General features: G+C 43.4%; 1 protein-coding gene across 1 annotated transcript; it reads right to left on the bottom strand.

The window, feature by feature from the left end:
- Nucleotides 1–16,787: 16,787 nt before the first annotated feature.
- On the bottom strand, nucleotides 16,788–21,233 carry WNT8A (Wnt family member 8A). Its single transcript, XM_043980693.1, has 6 exons — nucleotides 21,166–21,233; nucleotides 21,031–21,064; nucleotides 20,307–20,445; nucleotides 19,138–19,263; nucleotides 18,294–18,436; nucleotides 16,788–17,342 (listed from the first exon to the last, which is right to left on the bottom strand). Exons 1-6 carry the CDS (start codon nucleotides 21,231–21,233, stop codon nucleotides 16,788–16,790), a joined length of 1,065 nt encoding a protein of 354 aa, XP_043836628.1.
- Nucleotides 21,234–24,257: the final 3,024 nt, after the last annotated feature.

Here is a 24,257-nt window from a genome sequence, read left to right as displayed (position 1 = left end):
TAGTAAGTATTAAGGCTAGATTTGAACTCCCATCTTCTTGACTCCAGGTCCAGAATTCCCTCAACTGCACTAGCTTGTGCCTCATAAAAATAATGATATAAGGAAATGTGTACATATCTGAAGCAGTGCCAACTGAGATCAACAGAACCAGGAAAGCATTCACATGTATATTACTAAACTATTTTTTATTTTATTTATTTATCTTTTCCTTTCTTTCTTTCTTCCTTCCTTCCTTCCTTCCTTCCTTCCTTCCTTCCTTCCTTCCTTCCTTCCTTCCTTCCTTCCTTCCTTCCTTCCTTCCTTCCTTCCTTCCTTCCTTCCTTTCTTTCTTTCTTTCTTTCTTTCTTTCTTTCTTTCTTTCTTTCTTTCTTTCTTTCTTTGGTGAGGCAATTGGGGTTAAGTGACTTGCCTAGGGTCACACAGCTAATAATTGTCAAGTGTCTGAGGCCAGATTTGAACTCAGGTCCTCTTGACTCTATCCACTGCGCCACCTAGCTGCCCCTACTAAACTATTTTTTACAAAGAAAACAGCTAAAGACAAGGGAAGTTCAGAGAATGTGGAGGAGATGCAGCAAATGTGTTTTCTGTTTTTTCATTTGCTTGGTCCTTCATAAAATGGAGGGTGTAATATGTAATATTTCTTCGTTTGTGTGTAATAAGCTTGATAACTTACTGTTGTGGGTGATTATTATGTGTATAATGAGAGAAGACAAAGAAATTAGCCTTAGACTTAAGAATAATGGGATAACCTATATCAGATTACCTGCTGTCTAAGGGATGGGGGAGGGAGGGGAGGGAGGGAGAAAAATCTGAAATTGGAAAGCCTATATAAACAAAAGTTGAGAACTATCTTTACATGTAATGGGGAAAAAAATAAAATACTTTATTAATTTTTTAAAAAATAAATAAATAAATAAAGCATAGACATTAGAGACACTTCAAAGGAAAAATAAATAAATAATGGGACAAATCCCTAAGGCAATTAAAGATTATTTTCTTTCCTAATGCTGTAGCCAAACTAAAATGGGGATGGAATATATCAGAGCACAGACTGACCTTTGTAATCTTGAAAATTCCATCTGGTCATGGTCCAGGAAGGTGTTAGCAAGTTTTCCATAACTATTCTTACATTTTCCATAGGTCAAGTACCTATTGAGCCCCACAAGTTGGGGATAAATAATGAGCCATAATAGAAAATTACATTCAAATGCCATATCCTTCAGTTTCTAATACAGACATTTCTATTTTTCCATTCACTGCTCCCTCTCCTTTCCTAACAGGCTATTAAAAATTACAGGAAGAAATTAGGATCCTCACACTTAAAGTCCTAAATGACTTTAAAGATTATCAAATTCAAGGGTCTTTGGTCTTTTTTGTTTGTCACAGCCCTATCTGACTGTAGAGTGAAGCCTTTGGACCCCTTCTCAGAATAATGTTTTTAAGTATATACAATAAAACATACTGGGTCACAAAATATAGTTACTAATTATATTGAAATACAGTTATCAAAATACATTTTTTTAAAAGTTCATGGCCTTGGGGCAGCTAGGTGGCACAGTGGACAGAGCACTGGCCCTGGAGTCAGGAGTACCTGAGTTCAAATCCGGCCTCAGACACTTTAACACTTATAGCTGTGTGACCCTGGGCAAGTCACTTAACCCCAATTGTCTCACTAAAAAAAAAAAAGTTCATGGCCTCTAGGTTAAGACCCCTGATATAGTTCAATCTCTTGTTTTACAGAGGGAGCCAAGTCTATTGAGGGAGAGTGATTTACCCAAGATCACACAGCTAGAAGCAGAGGCAGAACCAAAAATCAAGTCTCCTGGCACCCAGTCCAATGTCTTTTTTCCACATCTTGCTGCCTAGTCCACACTTAAAAAAAAGGAAAACAGAATTTTAGAACTCTTTTTTTTTGGGGGGGGGGGAGAGCCAGGACAACGAGGGTTAAGTGACTTGCCCAGGGTCACACAGCTAGTAAGTATCAAGCATCTGAGGTCGAATTTGAACTCAGGTCCTCCTGAATCCAGGGCCGGTGCTTTATCCGTTGCACCACCTAACTGCCCAGAAAACAGAATTTTAATACAAAATATAAAACTGTATCCAACGTTCTGATCTGGCCCTCTTTTCTAGCTTTGTATCTCTAGCATCAGCCCCAGGCCACTGGCAAGTAAGTGTGAAGAGGTGGGAGGGCAGAAGGGGGAGGACCTTTAAGGGTGTGATATATCAGGTAAAGCTCCCTGCAATGCCAGCTTGTCATTAACCTGTCATTTCCCTGCCAGAGTGTTCACACATTCTTGTTTCTCCCAGGGCCTCTCATGTAAATCGATGGAATTGACCAACTGAGTTTGACCATGACTGGCTTTGTTTTGCAAAACAAAATTGGTAAGCAGGCCCCCTGCTGACTGGCTGAATGGTACCATCAGCTCAATTCTAGGGGCCCACAAAGGCCTAGGAAATGAAACTTCAATTTCCTCCTTGCCTTAAATAAATGCTTGCTTATCATACTGATTATGACCCTAAACTTCTCAGAGTCAAAGTATTTTATTGCTGTTTTGTGAGCTGTAATAAAGCTCTTCCTACCCAGGTCCCCCACCCCCAACCTGGAGAATGAAAAGACACTGGAACAGACCAGATTAAATGATATTTCCTGCGAAGGATTACGGATGCTCCAAAGCCACCCTCTCTACCCCAATTGGCCTAGCATGGTTTATCAGCAGCCCAGGAAAACACCCAAAGTTTGTTTTGTAAATCAGTATTATTTTTATCAGCCCTGGCCCCTCCCCACTTTGAGAGAGAAGTTTTCTTCCAAGGATCTTGGGGAGGAGGGGATCGGTTCCTTTCATTGCCTATATATATGAGCTTTGTGTCCTGGTCCCCTTGGGTTGAAGGAACCCCCCAGAGGTCACATTCATGCCACCTACCTCCTCCCAGCCCAGATAGGAAAGAAGATCCTAATTGCCTCCAACTGGTGAGAAATCACCATCCTTACAATTGGCTTTATTTTTTAATCTTATTTATACTGATAGATCTCAGACCCCACTGACACTCAAAAAAAAAAAAGGTGACTGGGAGAACAGTTACTGGCCTACATGCCTACTCACCCATTTATACAAAATGTTTATTATGGTTATTTATATACATGAATTGAGGGCATCCTCATTAATAGGGACCAAGCAGGCTTTCACAAAAGACATTCAACAACAGTCAATCTCTTTGCCATTTCATAACTAACTGAAAGACAGAGAGGATATAAGATCCCATTGTGCTCGTTTGTTGATTGTGAAAATGCATTTGAAATGATAAGACAAAATGATGACTTTTCAGGCTCTTTTACAACACAGTGTCTCCCATCCATATATCAAGATCAGAGATGACATGGTTTTGTTTGCATCAGCCCCAAGACATTGTAGAGCCTTCTGGAAGGAATCTGTAATCACATAAAGGAATTTCACCTGTCCATCTTCATGGGAAAGACCCTGGGGATGAAGAATGTCTATTTCCCAATTTCAACCTACATCTGAACAGAGCTGGTCCAAGAGGATGTATATCTGCAACAGATAATATGGGTAGATAATGACCTAGGCTTCTTTCAAGATTCAGTTCAAGTACCACCTCCTCCAGGAAGCCTCTTCTGATTTCCCACAGATGCTAGTGCCTCAATCCTCTCCAGGATCAAATTGTCTTGGTTTTATTTTCTATAGCTCTACATATCTGGATGTTGTTCTTCCATATAGAATGTTACATCCTTCAGGATGGAGACAGTTTAATTATTGACTTTATATACCCAGTGCTACACAGTGTCTGGCATATAGTGGGTGCTTAATTAATGCTTACTTTCTGGCTTGCTTGATAATTCCTGTCCTCAAGGAGCCTACTGTTAGGTTGGAATTCATTTCAGCAAGCTTTTATTAAATTCCTATTATGTGGGGGTGGCTAGGTGGCTCAGTGGATAAAGCACCGGCCCTGGATTCAGGAGTACCTGAGTTCAAATCCGGCCTCAGACACTTGACACTTACTAGCTGTGTGACCTTGGGCAAGTCACTTAACCCCCACTGCCCGGCAAAAAACAAAACAAAACAAAACAAAACAAAACAAAACAAAACAAAACAAAACAAAACAAAAAACCAACAACAACAAAAAAAACCCAAAAAAACAAAAAAAAAAATCCCTATTATGTGTCAGGCCCTGTACTAGGTTCTGGGAATACGAAGTACCTTCAAGGAGCTAACATTTCTCCAGGGAAAAACATGTTTACTAATTAATTTGTAAGCTTCTTGAGGGAAGGGGTAATCTTTTTCTTCTTTTTGTATCCCCAGCACAGTAACAATCACTAGGAATTAGCACACCAGTATCATTTAACATTTTAGCACCACTTGGATTTTTAATTTATTTTTAAACATTTTATTTTCAGTTCTGAATCCTCTCCCCCCTCAGCTCCTCCCCGACCCATTGAGAAGGCAAGAAATAAGATACCCATTATACCTATGGAGTCATGCAAAAAATTCCATGTAAATCATATTTTGGGGGTGCAGGGGGAGAAGCAAGACAAAGAAAGAAAGCAAAAGGAAATATACTTCAATCTGCACTGAGAGTTCATTACTTTTCTCTCTGGAGGTAGCTATAATTTTTCATCAAGAGTCCTTTTGAGGGGGCAGCTAGGTGGCACAGTGGATAGAGCACCAGCCCTGGCTGGAGTCAGGAGGACCTGAGTTCAAATCTGACCTCAGACACTTAACACTTACTAGCTGTGTGACCCTGTACAAGTCACTTAACCCCAACTGCCCCACTTAAAAAAAAAAGAGTCCTTTTGAATTGTCCTGGATCCTTGTAATAAGTTGACTTTTTACAAAGGGATATTTACTGAGAAGACGTAGCAAGAACAGAAGGACAAACTTTTCCTCCTCAGCATCCAAGGGCATGTTCTTCCCTATGTTGCCTTGGTCCTAAGGGAAAGTGGGCTCAAAATTAGAGGAGTTCTTAATATTTATCTCTACCAAGTTCACTTCCAAATGCAACATGGCCAACAGATGAGTCAATCTCTCCTGGTTGCCTTTGACCCACGGCTATACTGAGTCCAACAGATTGTTGGAAGCTTTGCTTTTCATTGGCATAAACTTCTCTTTGTGGATCACTGGTGGCTTTGTCTAATTCTTTGAAGGTGGTCGGGTCATGACCTAGTATCTTTGGTCTCCCATACCAGACCAAGAGAAGAAAAAATAGAACGGGGCCTAATAGTGCTTTTGGCCTTATGTCTACCTGGGTAGGGCGACTAAGTAGGTCTCTGGGGATCATTCTTTCTCTCCCCACCCAGAGACTTACAATAGCCCTTTCCTTTCTTTCTTTCTTTTTTTTGTGAGGCAATTGGGGTTAAGTGACTTGCCCAGGGTCACACAGCTAAGTGTTAAGTGTCTGAGGCCGGATTTGAACTCCGGTCCTCCTGAATCCAGGGTCAGTGCTCAATCTACTGCACCACCTAGCTGCCCCTAGCCCTTGCCTTTCTTACTCACATTTAGCAAGGGAGAAAAAGAAAGGCTCCCTTTTGCTGGTTAGTGCCTATTGAATGCATGCCCTATTCCAGCTCAGCTGCCAAGCAGAAGTCCTTTTCTTTACCACATGAATAGTAGAGCAGAGTCATGGATTCTGCATGCTTCGTTCCACATCACCAGGCCTTTCTGGAAAAAGGCTCCATGAGTAGGAAGGAATAGGAAGAGCCATTTGTACACATTTTGAGGGTGGAATTCTTATTGGCTAGTCCCCTGTTACACTTTCCCTCCTGTTGAAAAATGCTTGCGGGGCAGCTAGGTGGTGCAGTAGATAGAGCACTGGCCTTGGATTCAGGAGGACCTGAGTTCAAATCCAGCCTCAGACACTTAACACTTACTAGCCGTATGACCCTGGGCAAGTCACTTAACCCCAATTGCCTCACCAAAAAAAAAAAAAAGAAAAGAAAAATGTGTGGAGCTCAGCAAATTACCCCAAATGCATTTGGAACACATCTGTCTAGCTCCCCAGTACAGAGTAGCTCTCTGTGCTTCAAGGAAGACATACACATTGTCCCTTTACTTGTTTACAGTTGTATGCAGGAAAGAGTCCGTGTGACCCAGACAAGATCTTCTACAATGCCACAGATAGAAATAGTTATTACAAGTGCCTCAGGATAGAGAGTTATGCAGATTCATCACACGTGGGGTATTTTACAAGATTTGTCAGAGATTACTGACACTTAACAAAGCCTTTCCTTGAAGCTTGAAATAGCTTTCCCCAACCTAAAGACAATAAGGAAATAGAAGACCACACTCCATAGGCTAGAGGATCTTGAATGGAGGATTATTTTTGTTGTTCATTCATTTCAGCATGTCTGACTCTTTGTGACTGTACTTGGGGTTTTCTTGGCCAAAATATCAGAGTGGTTTACCATTTCCTTCTTCAGCTCAGTTTACAGGTGAGGAAACTGAGGCAAAGAAGGTTAAGTAACTTGCCCAGGGTTACCTAGCTAGTAAGTGTTTGCGGCCAGATTTGAACTCAGGAAGATGAGTCTTCCTGATTCCAGGTATGACACTCTATCTGCAACACCACAATGCCTTGTTATTGTTTGTCCTTCATTCTCAAAGAGGACCATTATATCAGGTGATGTCATGACTTGCATTGAAATGGATTTAGGTGAGGGAAGGCTGTGCAAGGTCACCAACCTCACTCTCCCTTCTAGAGCCATCTGGATCCAGTGGCAAGATATGCATCTCGACTAGAAATGGCCCCATTTTTTTTAAAGGCAATTGGGGTTGTGACTTGCCCAGGATCACACAGCTAGTAAGTGTCTGAGGTTGGATTTGAACTCAGATCCTCCTGACTCCAGGGTTGGTGCTCTATCTACTGTGCCACCCAGCTGCCCTGAAGAATCCTTTTAAGAAAATTAATTTTTCCCTGCTAATTTTTTTTTTTGGTGGGGCAATGAGGGTTAAGTGACTTGTGCAGGGTCATACAGCTAGTGAATGTCAAGTGTCTGAGATCATATTTGAACTCAGGTCCTCCCGAATCCAGGTCTGGTGCTTTATCCACTGTGCCACCTAGCTGCCCCCCTGCTAACTTTTTTATATTTCAAAAAGAAAAGGAAATAATAGCCTCCTATCTCAGAAGGAAACTTAGTGCCTACAGAACTTCCCAGACCATATGTGGTTCTGGAATTCATCACCATCCCTCCTACCCATGGTCAGAAACCAAACTTTCCTAGATGACTCTCCCATGATACCCTCATAACTAGAAGCTGGACAAAATGTTTACATATCCCTTTCTACACAGGGTACACCAGCATTTTTCCAGGGGTCACTGAACCATGGGGATACAAGCAGATTTCCTCTGGGCAACTATGCCAAATGACATTTTTCTGGGCACAACCCACCATTGCAGACTCGATAGAATTCAAAACTCAACAACAATGGGACAAATGGTCTTAGTTTGAGACTAAGGATAACAAGATCAGATAATCTCAAATAAATATAAGATTCCTAAAAGGGATTCAGCATTTAGAGTTTTGGGGGGTAGCTAGCATGATTCAGTGGATAGAGCACTGGACTTGGAGTCAGGAAGACCTGTGTTCAAATTCAGCCTCAGATACTTACTAGCTGTGTGAGCTTGGGCAAGTCACTTAACCTCTGCTCACCTTAATCCACTGGAGAAGGAAACAGCAAACCAACCACTCAAGTATCTTTGCCAAGAAAACCCCATGGACAGTATGGTCTAGAGGGTCATGAAGAGTCAGACACAACTAATTGAACAACTCAAAATTTAGAGTTTTTAGGCCAGGAGGCAAACTTTATCCTATGGATATGTGCTAGGCATCAGTATTTAAAGATGTAATTTTGTAAAGGATTCAATAATATAGCAGGTTATGGATACTTAAATGTCTAAATATGCATGAGTCATCTCAAAAAGGATTGATTTGACTTATTTTTTGGTTTGTTTGTTTTTTTCAGGGCAATGAAGGTTAAGTGACTTGCCCAGGGTCACACAGCTAGTAAGTGTCAAGTGGCTGAGGTCAGATTTGAACTGTAAAGAATTAATTATTATTTGAGGTTTTTATGACCCCATCTTTTGGCTAGAATTAAAAAAAAAACCTTGGCACGCTCACTGGTCTGGGCCCTGCAAGCCGCATGGTGCTCCACCCACTGGTTGTAGCCATCACCATGGCACTGGCACCTCACATCATCACCACTCGCAGATGCCTACATGGGCCTGGCAAAATTATAATGATTGGAAGCCCAGTGAGGGCAGCCATGTGGCTGTCAGAGTGGCCAGCCAATTGGCTGGGGGCTGTGTATGGTCAGCCTGGGGTCTGCTGGGAAGAAGGGAGGTTTTTCACCATTCTAGCTGGTAGCTGGAAGGTGACAGGACACTGCTATGTGTTCTCAGCTGATTCTTGGGCAGTGGTGTCATTCAGGTTGTATAATTTCCCTTTCCCCACTTTATTTCTTTTCCCTTAATCCTACTGATCCTGTTTGTGTTTTTTAAAGTTCGTTCTTGTTAAATAAATCCTGCTCTGTTTTGAGGGAGGCTGTTGGTCTCCTTCCTTGCCCCAATATTGTGGTGAGCCGCCTAGCTAACACTCCCCAATTAAAAACTGGTCTCTAAAGAACTCAGGTCCTCCTGAATCCAAGACCAGTGCTTTATCCACTGCACCATCTAGCTGCCTCCTGATTTAACTTATAAAGGAAAAAACAATGGGAAAACTGGATTACAATTGCAGCCTAAAGCAACAGAGAAGGAAAAAAATTTGCTAATCTTTCTCTAGAGGATCCCCAAATTACAGTATCTAATATTCTCAGGTGGAGTATTTCTCCACTGTTTCTGTATTCTGTATTGGACTGATCAGCCATAGTCAAACACACTGTACCTTGATCCCAACATTATGATGTCATTGGTCCTCTTCCAGTATAAAGGATCAATAACATTTCTACAAAATGCAAAGGGCACAATATCTATTCTTCAGACAGGACTTCAAGAGCACTAAGGGACGAGAGATCAGCAAAGACCTCTTGGAGGAGGTGAAGCTTAGGCTGAGCTTTGAGGGGAGTTAGGGGTGAGGGGCAACTGGATAGAAGCCCCTAAAGTGACACAGGGATGGCAAGATATGTCATAGGTTGTAATACAATGAAGTGGGCAGGTAGACAAGGGAGGGCTGAGCTGGGCTGGGGTTAGAGGGCTTTGAATACAAAAATAAGGAGTTTGGACTTTTGATCATAGGAACATCAATTCAAAGCTGGAAGAGACCTTACTGCTCCCCTGCCCCCTTATTTTAATAGAGGAGGAAACTGAGGCCCAAAGAGGCTGAATAACCTCTTCAAGGTACAAAGTACACAAAAGATACAAGGTACAGGCACAAAGTGGCCAAGCCAAGATTTGAACTGATTCTTCTGATTTTTCACTATATGGCTTTTGAAAATAGACTTTTTTTTTTCAGTGAGGCAATTGGGGTTAAGTGACTTGCCCAGGGTCACACAGCTAGTAAGTGTTAAGTGTCTGAGGCCGGATTTGAACTCAGGTACTCCTGACTCCAGGGCTGGTGCTCTATCCACTGCGCCACCTAGCTGCCCCAAAATAGACTTTTTAAAGAGATAAATGTTTCCCTTGGTAGTTTTTCATGGTGGGTTTTTTTTTTCCCCATTTAGTGGAAGTAAACATTCTCCTACCCTCCTGCCCTGCTCTTTTTCAATGGCTTCTGCTTTTCCCTGGGAGTCTGGGAATAAATATCATATTATAGTTTCCCTGCTACACCTGACTCCTGCTAGACCTGATCTGGAGTGTCTTAGCACTCCAGATTACATGTTATATGTATCTCTAGATAGATATGTGATATATGTATATATTTGTTTATATGAGCTTTATACACATATATACGTGGTATACCTCTCAAAAGTCTTAGTGCATTTTTAAGTTGTTGTTCAGTTGTTTCAGACTCTTTGTGACCCCATTTGGGGTTTTCTTGGCAGAGATACTGGAATGGTTTGCCATTTCCTTCTCTAGCTCATTTTATAGATGAGGAAACTGAGGCCAACAGAGTAAAGTGATTTGCCCAGGGTCACACAGCTAATAAGTCTGAGGTCAGATTTGAACTCGGGAAGGTGAATATTCCTGACCCCAAACCCTGCACTCTATCCACTGTACCACTTAGCTTTACTAAAGCTTAAAGCTGTGCTAAGATTTATGGGACACCCTGTATAACATAATGGAGAGACTAGAAATAGGGAAATCTCTTGTCTATTCCAACATGAAAGACACTGTGGTATAGTGGAAAGAGGATGATTTGAAAGTCAAGACACTTGAATTCTGTTCCTGTCTCTAGGGTGAACAAGCTGCCTGCCCCTGGAGAAAGCCATCTTATATCTTTTGTTGGCCAGTTTTGGTTTTAACCTCTGTAAAATGGGAGTCTTGAACTCGTCTCTTCCAGCTCTAAATGATACCCCAAATGCTTTCAAGTTCTGGAATTCTGTACCTTCCCACCAAAGAGTGAGATTTTCTTGTTCTTGTTTTCAATTTGTCTTCCTTCCCCCCCCCCCCACTCCAAGAATTCAGGCCTAGGGTCTTAATGCATTGTTTTTGTTCAGTCATTTTTAGCCATGTCCAACTTTTTTTCTACCTCATTTGGGATTTTCTTGGCAAAGATATTGTAGTGGTTTGCCATTTCCTTCTCCAGCCCATTTTACAGATGAAGAAACGGAGGCAAACAGGGTTCAGTTTAGGGTCTTTATTCACAGTCAGGAGTTGAGTGGTTTGGGTTTGAAATAAAAAATTTAGCCGGTAATTTAGCCAGTTCTTAACATCCCATTCCACATTATCTGTCCCTTCTAACCCCCCAAACTTATGTCCATATGCCCCTACTTGGACTTTCATTCTCAAAGCTCAAAGTTCCTAGGTAGACCTTAAACCATAAACTATAGCCTCCCCAACAACTCTTCAGAGAACCAGGTCCTTTACTTAATACTTATCCCCGCCCCACCCAACACACACACACACACACACACACACAACTAACAGTTGAAAACAGAACAAGCTCATCCACTTTGTCATGCTAAGGGAGACCTTTGCAAGTCAAAAGGTTGGTTTTCCTTTCTGGGGTCGAGCTGGGAAATGAGTCTTTCCACCCCAAGAAGCTGGGTGACAGAACCTTTAATTGCATATGAAAAGCAGTATTAGTGAGCAGGTCAGAGGGGAAAGCAGAAGTCAAAGACTGAACTGAGCCTAAAGCACTGAGTCTTCTTACCCCAAGGAGGTCAATGAAGCTCTAAATCTTTCTCTGCCTTCTCCACCTATCCCATAAGAGGTCAATGAACAACAGGGAGAAGAAACAAACAAAAAACTTCTACTTGTTAGAAATGGGAGAATTATAAAATCTTATAAAAATATTAAAAATTGTCTTTACATGTGATTGGAAAAGTGCTATTAAAAAAGAAATGGGAGTTCAAATCCAGCCTCAGACACTTGACACTTACTAGCTACGTGACCTTGGGCAAGTCACTTAACCCCCATTGCCCGCAAAAAACCCCCAACAACAACAAAAAAAGCAAAAAAGAAATGGAATAATTAATGTTAAAAGTCTATTAAAAAATAGACTCTGGAACCAATTGAGGGGATTGTATTTCTGCCTTTTACACAGGCAGGATCATCCTTTGAAGGATGATCTTTGTTGTGGTGGTGGTAGTGATTATATGTTATTTGCCATTTGAAGGATGTTCTAGGGGACGCTCATTCCTTGGCCCTGTTCAAAACCTCTCCTCCTTCTTCTCCTCAAGTCCAAACAGACAGACCAAGGTGTCCTCTCCAGAGAAAGGAATGAAGGACTTTTATTTACTGAGGAGAATGAGTCGAGTTCAAAGGGGGTCATTGGGAGGAGAGGAAGATGGGCAGAATTTCCCCCTCTGACCTCCTGGTCTCCTTTTCTTTTCTTTTCAAATATATTTTATTGATGCATTTTGGTCTTTATATCATTGTCATTTCTGGAGTGAGGGAGGAACTCCTCCTATTTCCAGATCAAACCCTCCCTTGTGGCAAAGAAACTATTAAGCAAAATCATCAGATATGGTGACTACTTCTCACAATGTACACAATGTTCTGTCCTAGTAGCTTCCCTTTAATGTTATGGGAAAGGCAGTGTAGATGTCATCATCTGTTTTCTGGGATCTTTACCGGTTTCCCAGTTACTCAGAGTCCACTTCCTTTGAGTGAGATTTTCATTTACATAGTTGCTGTCATTTTCTATACTGTGGTTTCAGCTCTAATTATATGGTTCTGCATCAGTCCAATCAAACAATTACAGGATAACAAGTCCACAGATTTAGAGTTGGAAGGGAATTTGCAGTGGATAGGGAGTTGAATCTGTAATCAGGATGGCCTGAGTTCAAATCTGGTCTCTGACACTTATTAGCTGTGTGACCCTGGGAAAATCACTTAACCACGGCCTGCCCCAGTTTCCTCTTCAAATGAGATATTATTTGTAAAGCCCTTGGCAAACTTAAAGCACTTTCTCAATGCTAGATGTTATTAAGTTTAATTTCTTGAATTTACAGAAAAGGAAAATCCATAAGCAATGATTAATTTCCTACTATGTTCCAGATACTGTCACTCTGTTAGGTGCTAGGGATACAAAGAGAAAAAAAAAAGAAATGGTTCTTGCCTTCAAAAAACTTACATTCTATCTGTCTATATGCATTGTCCCCATCTTTTCTGAATTCCTCATTCGGATCATTTCTTAGGGCACAGCAATCCACCATTACATTCATATCGGAGAGCTTCCCCAGCTCTCCTCCAATCACTGGGCATCTACTTTGTTTTCAATTCTTTGGTAACAGGAAGAGTGCTTTTGTGAATATTTTTGTTTACCTCTTAGTCTGTTTTCCTACAAGTTTTCATTAGGACAAAGAGGTGTGGAGAGTGGGGGAAGGATGAGGTGTGAAGATCTCACTATTCCCACTCAGATCACAGAATGTGATATACAGACACACTGGAATTTTATTGTTCTGGGACATTATGGAGGATCTACTTGTTAAAAATGACCCAACAGGAGAGGGGGGTTAGAGTAGGGAGGGAGGGGAAACACTAATGAATTTGAATAATGCTGGGATGTGATAGAATGAATCCCTGACACAGAAGTGATGGATGGAGAGAAATCAGAATTTCTTTTGTTGCCTGGCCCAGAGTTAATCTGGAAGAGACCGATTAATGTGATTGATTGCATCCAAGGAACAAGATGGATGGGGAAGAAGAGATATCATTGTGGAAGGAAAGGCAAGGGAAATCTAAATCTTACTATTTCCTTGGACGTTTTGCAGCCAATTTAGGGATTTCTCATGGTCTCTGGGTCCATTTTTTAAAAGAGTTGAACTCTCAGAAATAAGCCTTAGGGAGTATTTCGGTTCCCCTCAGATGACTCTTTGCAGGGTGCCCCTTGGAGCAGGGAGAACTTGTCTGCTTGAAACAAGAGCCCAGTTCTTTGCTCAGTGAAGAGTATTAAAGAACTAGCAGAGAAAGTCTAGAAAGTTTTCATGAAGCCAGTCCCTAAGGGCTCACTGTGGAGTTCAATTATCCAATAAACATTTATTGGGGTGATGATAAAGCTTGTTGAAACCCAAGAGCCCAGCTTATATATATACATCTATGGATAAAATCCTCTGGAGGCCGCTTCCAATTGGAACAGATCCCATCCCCTCCAAAAGCATTTCTTGACCTTGTCTGTCTGGGCCTCATTTTTCTCATCTGTGAAATGGGTGATGCTACGGAAATAGTTATTTCCAATTTCCCACTTAACCCTGTGGATCAACTGGGAAGCAAAGCAAGAAGCTGAGGGTTTGGGGAAGAATGAATCCCAACTATCCAGTGTTGCTTGGTGGTTCAAGGATGGTCCATAAAGAAACAGGCCATCTTCCTACCTTCAATCCCTAAGCATTTATTAGCATTTAGTTGAATTCTATGAACAGTGATTCAATACCTAATAAATGCAAAGCATTTTGCTAGGACTGGGGATATAAAAACAAAAAACTCAGCAGTCTTCTTCCCTAAAAGATTACTTTCCACTAGAACTAAGTGGCATGTACACAACTAAGTAACATACAAGGACAATTGAAACAAGTTGCCCTTGTATGTTATGTGCATGCGTTGTTTTGTCCTCATGTTACTCGTATGTTATACAAGGAGAATTTATTATAAAGTATCCTGTGTTAGTTATCAGCATGCTGTTTTGTCCTTATACATTACAATCTATTATAAATTGCCCTTGTCTTAGCTTTTCTCAGCAATACAATGATCCAAGACAATTCTGAAGGACTTATGATGAAAAATGCTATCTACCTCCAGAGAAAGAACTGAAGGAGTCTGAATGCAGATGGAAGCACACTTTTTTTAAACTTTCTTTATTTTTCTTGGTTTTTGTCTGTGTTTTCTTTTACAATATGAGCATCACTGACACATGTATAACCTATATAAAATTGCTGGCCTCCTCAATGGGGGAAGGAAGAGAGGGAGGGAGAGAATTTGGAACTCAAAATTAAAAAAATGAATCTTAAAATTTGTTTTTACTTGTAATTGGGAAAAATAAAATATTAAACAAATAAATTGTCCTCGTATGTTACTGCTGAGTTTTTTGTTTTTATGTACCCCACCCTCAGCTTCTTTATACTTTTCCCCGTTTAGTGGGAATTATCATTCTCCTGTTCCTACACCATCTCCTCCCTTGGTCCCATGGTAATATGGAATAAATGACATATTATAGGTTTCCTGTTAGATCTGACCGCTGGAGTGGCCCAGATTCCTCTGCTTTCCAGGATTTGGGGTTTGATACTAAAATGTATCATGCCAATTCTGTGCTGAGCTTTTTTTTGAGATAGCATCCTGATTAGTTGCCCTTTCCTTCCCCCCTAAGAAGTCAATCTGGACTGATTGTAGTTTCACTGTGGGGCACTTTTGAGGCATTTCCTAAACTTGTTGATGAATCTCTCACTCCATCCAATATTTACTGAGTTTCTGCTATAAACTTTGAGGATCCTTGCTTAGACTCTAGTATCTACTTAGGTGGGGGCGGGGGGGGTGGGGGTGGGGCTGTACCACCAGGGGCCATTCTTTTCAGGAAAAAACCCCAAAACCTCTCTCTTCTTTCTCCACCACCCACTGATCCAACAATAGATGATGACAGGGGTGCAAAAAAGAAGGATATCAAATCCACAGCCATCAGGATCTCCCTACTTGGGACCCAAGAGTCAAGCTCATCCACTGGAGCCCTTGGGAGGTCAAACATACTTCAGGTTCAAAAGACTTCTGTGGGACCCTGTGCAAGTCACTAAACCTCTCTGAGCCTCAGTTTCCCCATCTGTAAAATGAGACAAGGCTAGGACTTCAATGACCTTTGAGGTCCTTTCCAGTTTTATATCTATGATCCTACCCAGTGGAACAGACACCATTCTCTCCAATGGAGCCGTTCTTTTTGCTTCTTGTTATACAGAGGCATCAGTTTTCACATCTGGAGGAAATGGGTGATATATATATATATATATTTTGCGGGGCAATGGGGGTTAAGTGACTTGCCCAGGGTCACACATTTAGTAAGTGTCAAGTGTCTAAGGTCGAATTTGAACTCAGGTCTTCCTGAATCCAAGGCAGGTGCTTTATCCACTGCACCACCTAGCTGCCTGCCGGAAATGGGTGATAGTATAGAAATAGAAGAGATTGCTGTCTCCTTTCCCCTCCATATCCGTGTGGATCACAGAGAAATGGGGACAGGGTTGCCTTGCCCTCTCTGCTCATAAAGGTCTTGAAGGAAGGAAAAAAAGCACCTGACTGAACCAATTTACTTAAAAGCATTTATTAGAAAACAAAGTCTGACATTTTCATCAGGAAAAATAGCAAAACAAAAAGGGTGCCCAGCACCCCAAGAGATATGTTGCCCTGAGAAGGTATCCTAGATGGGAAAGTACTTTGTGGCCACCAATTCTCTACCAGTAGGCCAGTGATGCTCACTGCCAAAATCTAGGATAACCCAGGTGAGTGATGGGTTGGGCTGGAGAAAGTGTTAGGTTGAACTGGGTATGGACCACTTGTGCCTTGCTCTACCTTTCATTCCGGGCCCCCAAGGGTTGTTTGTATAGAGGCACCTTTCTCATCATAAAGTGCAAGCTCCTATTAACAAAATACCGCCCCCCCCCAAAAACAGATAACCTCCCAACATTGTGCTTGGTCTCAGTACTATTGTCTGTGTGACTCCGTAGGTGACAAGCCCAGGTTGCTTCGGTGATCAGTACAGAACCCCCTTCCCCTTGCAATCCTGAGCTCTGAAGGCAGAGGTGAGAGGGGCCCTAGACCTTGGGGAAGTTACCCCTTTGGAAGTCAGCCTGGGTCCTTACCTCACCTTAGCCAGAGCTATATGAATAAAGAGGCAGAGACAAGGGGGAAGCCATCACAGGTACACCAAGTGGGGAATTTTGTCCAAGGGTACTTAGTCTGACACCAGGGGAGAGTGTGATCTGGATCCGGGTAAGTCTGAATCACTGGGCAGGGAATTAGATCCTAGCCTGCAGTCCTAATAAAGGAAATACCTTGGGCTACACAGAGAGAGAGACTTTTCCTTACCTAAGGCTTCAAGGAGGTGGCCCCCTTAGCCAGAAGACAGACCTTGACCTTGACCCCTGATCTCTGATCTCTGATCTTTGATCTCTGCCCTGGCTACCATCACCTACCTGTCCTCCTTCCCCAAGAGAGCCATTCCCATTCCCATTCTGGCTGTGAGCTCCCACATGGTGGGGAGAGGTGGGTTAGCTGGCACTGGAGCTGCCCTTGGCCCACACTCGAGAGCCGCCTGGAGCCCGGGTACAGTAGTACTTGGTCACTACTTGCCAGCACTGGTCACACCTGACCGTGCAGCACCACTGAAACTTGCAGTTGCAGCTGTTGACAGCTTCCGTCCTCCTCTCTTCCACCCGCAGTCCACAGTCCATGCACAGGCGCCCACAGTTGCGCCGCTCCCAGTGGGACAGGTTGCGGCCACTCTGCAGGCACTCCCGACCCTCGGTTCCGTAGACGCCCAAGCTAGAGTTACGGATACAGTAATCAGGGGATTCCTCCAGGAAGATCAGCTCGGCCTCAGCATTGGGATAGAAGGCCTCTTCCGGGTCCCACCGGCCCTCTGCGCTGTTCCCAGCCCGGAACCAACGCTTGTCCATCTCCATCTTCAAGGCCTGGTTGTACTTGGCCTTCAGGTAATTCCCCATCTCCCGGAAGTCAGCTAGTTGTAGCCAACAAGTCTGGATGCTGCAGCTACCAGAGATGCCATGGCATTTACAAGTCCTCTTCATTGTGGCCCTTACAGCCTAGTTAGAGAATAGCTCTGGTTAGAGGCAAAGGGAAGGAGGGACCTTAAACTGAGGCACAGAGCCTCTAGAAGGAAAGGCATTTTGATAAAAGAAATCTGACCAGACGTTAAGAAACCTGGACTCTAGACCCTGGATAAATCACTTAACCTTCCAGGGACTTGGTTTACCCATCTGTTTAATGGACATATGATTATGGGGAGATATAGTGATACTGTAGGCTCATGACTGCCCTATTTTCTCCAAGGTCTTTCCAATTGATAGGAACTTTCCAATTGGTAGGCAGAGTCATGGTAACAATTCAGGTGAAGTAATATGAGTCGTTATAAATACCATTCAAGGTCTGTCTTTTTTTTTTTCCATAGAGAAAAAAAGATTGTGGCCTGCCTAATTGTGGGTCTTAGTTCACAAGATTTAAATTATCTTGGTTTCTCCTACCTGTCTTCTGTCAGTTAGAATTAACATAGGAGATTGGAATTAGTAATGGTAAACTGAGGCAATTAGGATAGTAAATGGAGGCTGAGGGGTCAGTATTGCACTGACCATCCAGAGCATCTGCACTCACATTCAGATTTATTAGGCATCGTCTTAAGCAGTGCTTTGCCTCAGAGCCTGTTGTCTCTATGGTCCAAACCGATTTGCCTTGAGATTCTGAGCTTGGGCCCCAGAATATCCCTATCTGCCCAAGCAGGTTTTTTAATCCGGGAAGGCTTCTCCATAGTCGATTCACACTCTTCCCCCTCCCTTTCTCTGAACTGGCCCCAATCTCAATTTGGTGCAGGTTTGGGGCTGCTCCTATCCAGTGGATTCAATTTCTGTCAGTCTTCAGTCCCTACCACTACTCTGTTGCATGAGCACCATTTGCCCTCACCTCCCACCAGCCAACCCTGCCACTAGGCCAGAGAGAGGATGGCAAGCCCAAGAGATGGATCACTTGGCTCAGGTACACACCAGCCTGCCTGCCTTGTTGTTGTGCAGATTCATCAAAGCTCTGGCGTCCTTTCCCTTCTCCAGGCCGTCCACAAAGAGTTTGGAGATTCTCTCCCCAAACTCCACATTGTCACTGCACCCTCCCCAGATCCAGCCATGGCCACCTGTATGCAAGAGGAGAATGAGAAGGGCATTGCCCCAGCAGGTCCATGGTCAGCCAAGAAATTAGGGCAAAGAATATTTTCAGTTTTCCCTTTTTTGTTCCCAGTGCCCGGCACATAGTAGGCACTTAATAAAACGCTACCTCGTTGTATTAAGTTGAGTTGAAAATGAACTGTCTCCTTTTGGAATGGAGCAGAAAAGTCCAGCCTGGGGGGGAGGGGGGCAGTCACAGTCAAAGGAAAAAAAATAGACAACAGAGAGCGGAAGAAATAACCGTGAGTCTGGAGGGAGGCTGATGACATTCCTAAAAGAGCTGCTGGATATCTTCTGTCCCTCATGAATGAAAACAGAAGGCAGGGACTGGGGGTTAGGGGGTGGTTAGGGATCTGTTCTAGGGACAGTCTTTCAGCAGAATGGGCATGGAACATGACTAGATAACCAGCAAGGCCCAGAATTCCAGGTCTTCTGACTTATGTTTAGCCCCATTCATCCCAAACTACCTCATTCAGCTTTCCTGATCTGTGGATTTAAGATGGGACAGGAATGGGGAGCTGCTTCATCCACCCCTTTCTGCCTGCCCCCTATTCCCTGCCCCTGTTCACACACACACACACACACACACACACACACACACACACACACACACACACACACACACACACACACACCCCACCACCACCACCAGCGGCACCACCAGACTCACCAGTTTTTCCATTGTTGGACTCATCACAGCTGCAGTTTTCAAAATCTCCCATGCTGCAGTTCTTGGTGATGGTATACATAACCCCTGCAGAGCTGATGGCATGGATGAAAGACGTCTCCCTAGTAGCTTTGGGACAGGGACGTTTAAAAAGGTATGTTACTGAAGCCCCAACGTCATCAAGGTGACCAATGGCCTGGCTTAAAAACACTGATCCTTCAGACCTGAAATCAGATGCTTGGTAGGTGCTTTTCAGCCCCAGGATTCAAAACATGCTTGTTGCTATTTCATCCAACCCCAGGGTATGATGATTACACAAGGGGAAACTGAGGCCCATAAAAGCATAATGTGACAAGGGGAGGGGATGGGAGAGGGGTAGGTAAGAAATCCAGCTGTGCTTAAATGGTACAGTGGGGAAAAACCCCACCAAAAAAAAAAATCACTGGATTTGGACTGGGAACCAGATTTAAATTCCCACTGTGCCATTTACTGCTTCTATGACTTTGGAGATGTCAAATGAGGGTGTTAGATGAGAAGACCTCTATATTCTCTTCCGGCTCTGTATCCATGAGCCTATGATCCCAAGTCTGATTATTGATGAACATTATTGGCACAGTAAATAAGAATGCTGGACTTAGAGTCAGGAAAACCTGAGTACAAATTTCACCTCTGACACTCACCAGCTTTATGATCCTGGACTTAACCTCAGTTTTCTCATCTGTAAAATGGGGATAGTAATAATACCTACCCCTCAGGGCTGCTGTGATTGTCAAATGAGATAATGCATGTGAAGGTCTTGCTAACCTTAATGTTCTACGTGTATATGAGTTATGATGATGATTAGACATCTGAGAACTCAGGAAACAGAAAGCAGTTCTTTCAGCAAATCCCCCCCCTCCTTACTAAATACAATTCCAACCCCCTCCCTTGCCCTAAGCTCTAAGGGGAGAGGGCTGGGGTGTTCATTGTTCCTTTCCCATTGCACTCACTCCTGAAGACCACCAAATACACATTTTAAGTCAGCATAACGTAGAACACTGTCTATGTAAAAATACACCTGCACACCCACAGATGTGCACAGGGATAGGTAGATGTGCAGAGAAGCCACCCACATGGACATAAAGGAATAGACACATTAAGACAGGTGCAGACACCGGCTGGGAAAGACTTACCACTCCTCAGTCGGTTGTGTGTAGAGATTTGCAGGGCGCTCTCGGGGCAGTTCCAGCGCTCCCAGGCAAACTGGAACTTACATTCCTCGATGCCACTCTGGGCACCCAGGGCCACACTGGTTGTATAAGTCAGATAGGCCTGGGAATGGAAGGGAAGCACTTGGAACCTCTAAAACTTGCTCTGGGACTCCCCAAATCCCCAGCTCTAGAGGGTGAGGGTGGGGTGGGGATAGGGGAGCAGGAGCTGAAATGACCATCTCCAAAGGCAGGGACCTCTGATCACAATATTCTTTCTTTGTGAATAACCGTGGGCAGCCCCTGGGAAATGGCCACTCCCTCCCTTTCTTCTCTCACAGACTCTCTTCCTCTTCTCCCCCCCCCCCAACAAACAAACAAATAAAAAAGCAAAAGCAAAAACCTGGGGGAGGCAGTGAACTTCTTCAGTCTCTCTGGTGTATCTCCATTTACTAAACACACTTGTCACCTTTGTCACCCTGAGCTCCATGGGGAAGGGGTTGTAGGTGGGCATTTCTTCTTTGCCATTCCACCCCCTCCCCAAGACCCCCAAACATTGAGCCTTCTCCACGAATTTGCTTTAGGCAAAGCTAATATAGGGCACATATCAGTGTAAGGGTACACACATGCCCAGAGATGTGCACTGTATATTTGCGTGTATGGGCACATACATCGTGACATACAGATACTGACACAGAGGGTGTCCTACCTTGGGTCCTGTCATCAGGAAATTGTTCACTGACCTATAGTAAAGGGGGAAAAAATAAGTAGTGAATGTGAATGAATGGAAGAACAACTTGTTAAGAGGTGCCTCTGAGGCAGGAACTGGGGAGGGAGGACTTACCAGGCAGAGGTCATGAAGGTGGCATAGCAAATGCCCACAGTCACCAGAAGGATAAGTCGCTCCTTCATGGCTCTGCCCTCCTGGGTCCTGTTTGGACTTCAGCCCCCAGGATCCCCAAGGGAGCGTCAGCCCAGAAGGTGAGGGATGAAGGGACTGCGCGCTGGTCTTCTGGGAGTGGTACTAAATGAAGACCTTGGTATTTATAGGCAAAAGTTCTAAACAGCCAAGGGGAAAAAAAACCACGGCAGCTAGCCCAACGACCGATCCCATTTGTTCTCCAATGATGCGGTTAGAGGAGACAGCGGCCCAATAGGTCACTCATTGAGCTCGGCACTTCAAAAGGTGAGAGGAGGGAGCAGCCAGTAACTCCGCCCACCCTGCCCTGACTGGAATCCTAGTATCCACTCCCTCCAGGTCTTGGGTCTATGAATTTTCTCTGGTTTACGGAGAAGGCTGGCCCAAGACCAGGATCAGAGCAGCTCCCCGCCTGACCTAACTTCCCCCAAAGTCTGTCCCATAGTCCTGGTCACTTTGGGGTTTCTATATCATGTATTAGGATAAGATTAATATTTGTCCAGTGACGAACTCCCACCAAGACTGGGCATGGGGTTAAGGTGAAAAAAAAAAAAAACCCTCAGAGTTTTGTCTCTTCCCCTGAGCTCATCTGGGTAGAACACAGGATTGAGAGTTTGGGACACTACAAACTGAAGTTCCTTCAGCTTCAGACACTTATTAGCTGTGTGATCCTGAACAAGTTACTGTATCCCTCCTAGTATCAATTTTCTCATCTATAGGAATAGCACCTACTTAACAGAGTTGTGTGGATCAAATGAGATAACATATCTAAAGTGTTTTGCCAACCCTAAACCACTGCATAAATAAATATGAGCTATTATCTGAAAAAGGATCTGAGATTGAGAAAACTGTGGATTGAGGACCAGTGTTTGGCTTGGTTGGAAGGAGTTCTTTCCCCTGGGAGGGTCAGGAGACTAGGGCTCTGTCCCTGATTCTGCACAGCCTTTGAGTGTCACTTACTAGTATTATTAATCTAATTAAAAGTCATATGACAAACAGTTAAGAACGTGGTTCTGCATTCCTTAGTTCATTCAATTTGTTTAGCCTAAGTTATGAGATGGGTAGGACAGGAATTGAACCCAAGTTTTGGGAATCCTAGTCAGGTGCATTTTTTTTTTGGTGGGGCAACGAGGGAGGTACATTTTTTAATGATGATGAGTTACTTCCAAACTCAGTGCCTCAGTTTCTATATCTGTCAAATAAAGGATAACAATCCTTGCCCTGCCTCAAAGGACTATTAACAATTAGTAGGCATTAAGTAAGTACTTAAAAAGTGGAACCAATGTATAACATCATTATAATTGCTACCATTTTGAGGTGAAGAGGCAACTTATCTTATAGGAACCAGGGAGTCAAGACTTAGGCTCAAGTCCCATCTCTGACATGTGCGGCTTGTATGACCCTGGGTAAGTCAATTAACTTTCAGTGCTATAGGCAGGTTTTTTGTTTTGTTTTGTTTTGGTGAGGCAATTGGGGTTAAGTGACTTGCCCAGGGTCACACAGCTAGTTAAGTGTCTGAGGCTGAATTTGAACTTAGGTCCTTCTGAATTCAGGGCTGGTGCTCTATCCACTGTGCCACCTAGCTGCTCCTATAGGCAGCTTTTTAAGACTAAAGTTGCTGAAATGGCATCCTTGAGAGTCCCCTCTACCAGGGCTTCTTAAACATTTTCCACCAGAGGATTTTTTACATGACCCCAGTTACATAGGTATATAAACTAGGTCTACATAATGTTTTACTGTTGCCAAAATTTTCATGACCCCCACATTCAGTTATACAATGCCATATGGGGTCTCAACCCACAGTTTAAGAAGCTTTGCCCTTTACCAAGGACATCATAAATCAAGTCCTCTTCCCTACTAATGAGTTAGCATCATTGATTTTCTCCTCCACACTAGGAGGATACAAGTGAACACAACTGCTCTGCCCCCATCACTCACTATTCTTCACTCCTCTTGGCACTGGCAGCATACCCAAGTTTCCCAATAGCATTTTTTCCAGTTTGCTTGAATTCCAGCTGCTCAGATTACAGCAAGAGCCTTCTCCTTTTCCCGTCATAGCCACAGGTTCCATTGACTATATTTTCAGACCTTCGGGAATGACTCTGAGATGGAATCTGTGATTTGAAAATGGATTGAAATAGATGACCCCTAGAGTCTCCTCTACCTCTCATGTTCTATTATTCCATGAGAGGAAGTTATAGTCCTCGGAGGAGTCTGTTGGCAAGTGTTGATGCAGGAAGGGAGACAATTTCAAGGAGAATCTGGAATTTTCCAAGCATGGATGATCCTGAGAAGCTGCCTAAAGTGGCCCTAGGAATAGGGTAGGGGTGAGGGTGAGGAGGGATGGCATTCATGCCAACTTCGGAAGAATGTGACCTGATGAAACTCAGAGGCCTTATGGTCACTTCTGGGGCACAAAGCATCCATTATTCTGTTTCTGTATTTCATTGGGTATGAAATTGGAGGGTGCACATTGATAAAGTTTGGGGAGAGAAGGAGGTTTTCACCTCTTAATGACATGAACTAGGGCACAGGGTGGGGGAGGGAAAGTTGGAGGTGACTCGAGGACTCGGGTGAGTCAAGAAGAAGGAGGAATTGGAAGCTGGGGTCATGACACATCACCTTCTGACCTACTCAGCCTTCTGGAAGTCAGGAGACCTGGGTTCTAGTCCCAGTTCTGAGTAATTCACTGTGATCTCCCAGAGTCCCAAGACTCTGAGGGGTCCTGGGAGTTCATGGTGTGATTGTGGGGTCTCATAAGATCTTGGAGGCTCAGTTTCCTCCTTTAAAAATGAGAATAATTTTGTGTACAGCAAGGATTTTTAGTGAAACAGCAATAGAATAATGGATGGAAAATTATAAAGTGCCTAAAGAATGTTTGAGGTCACTGTATTCCAAATACTTTCCCTCACCTGGGAGATGGTGGAGATATTCAAAGCTCCCCCAACCAGTGCCTGGGGTTTCAAATCAAATGAGATAATATTTATAAAAGCACTTGGTACAGTGCCTGGTAAACA

This window comes from Dromiciops gliroides, chromosome 2, assembly GCF_019393635.1.
Source record: "Dromiciops gliroides isolate mDroGli1 chromosome 2, mDroGli1.pri, whole genome shotgun sequence".
In the NCBI taxonomy this organism is placed as follows: Eukaryota; Metazoa; Chordata; class Mammalia; order Microbiotheria; family Microbiotheriidae; genus Dromiciops; species Dromiciops gliroides.
Note: the sequence above shows the minus strand (reverse complement) of the source record. Positions and strands in the feature narration are given on the sequence as shown.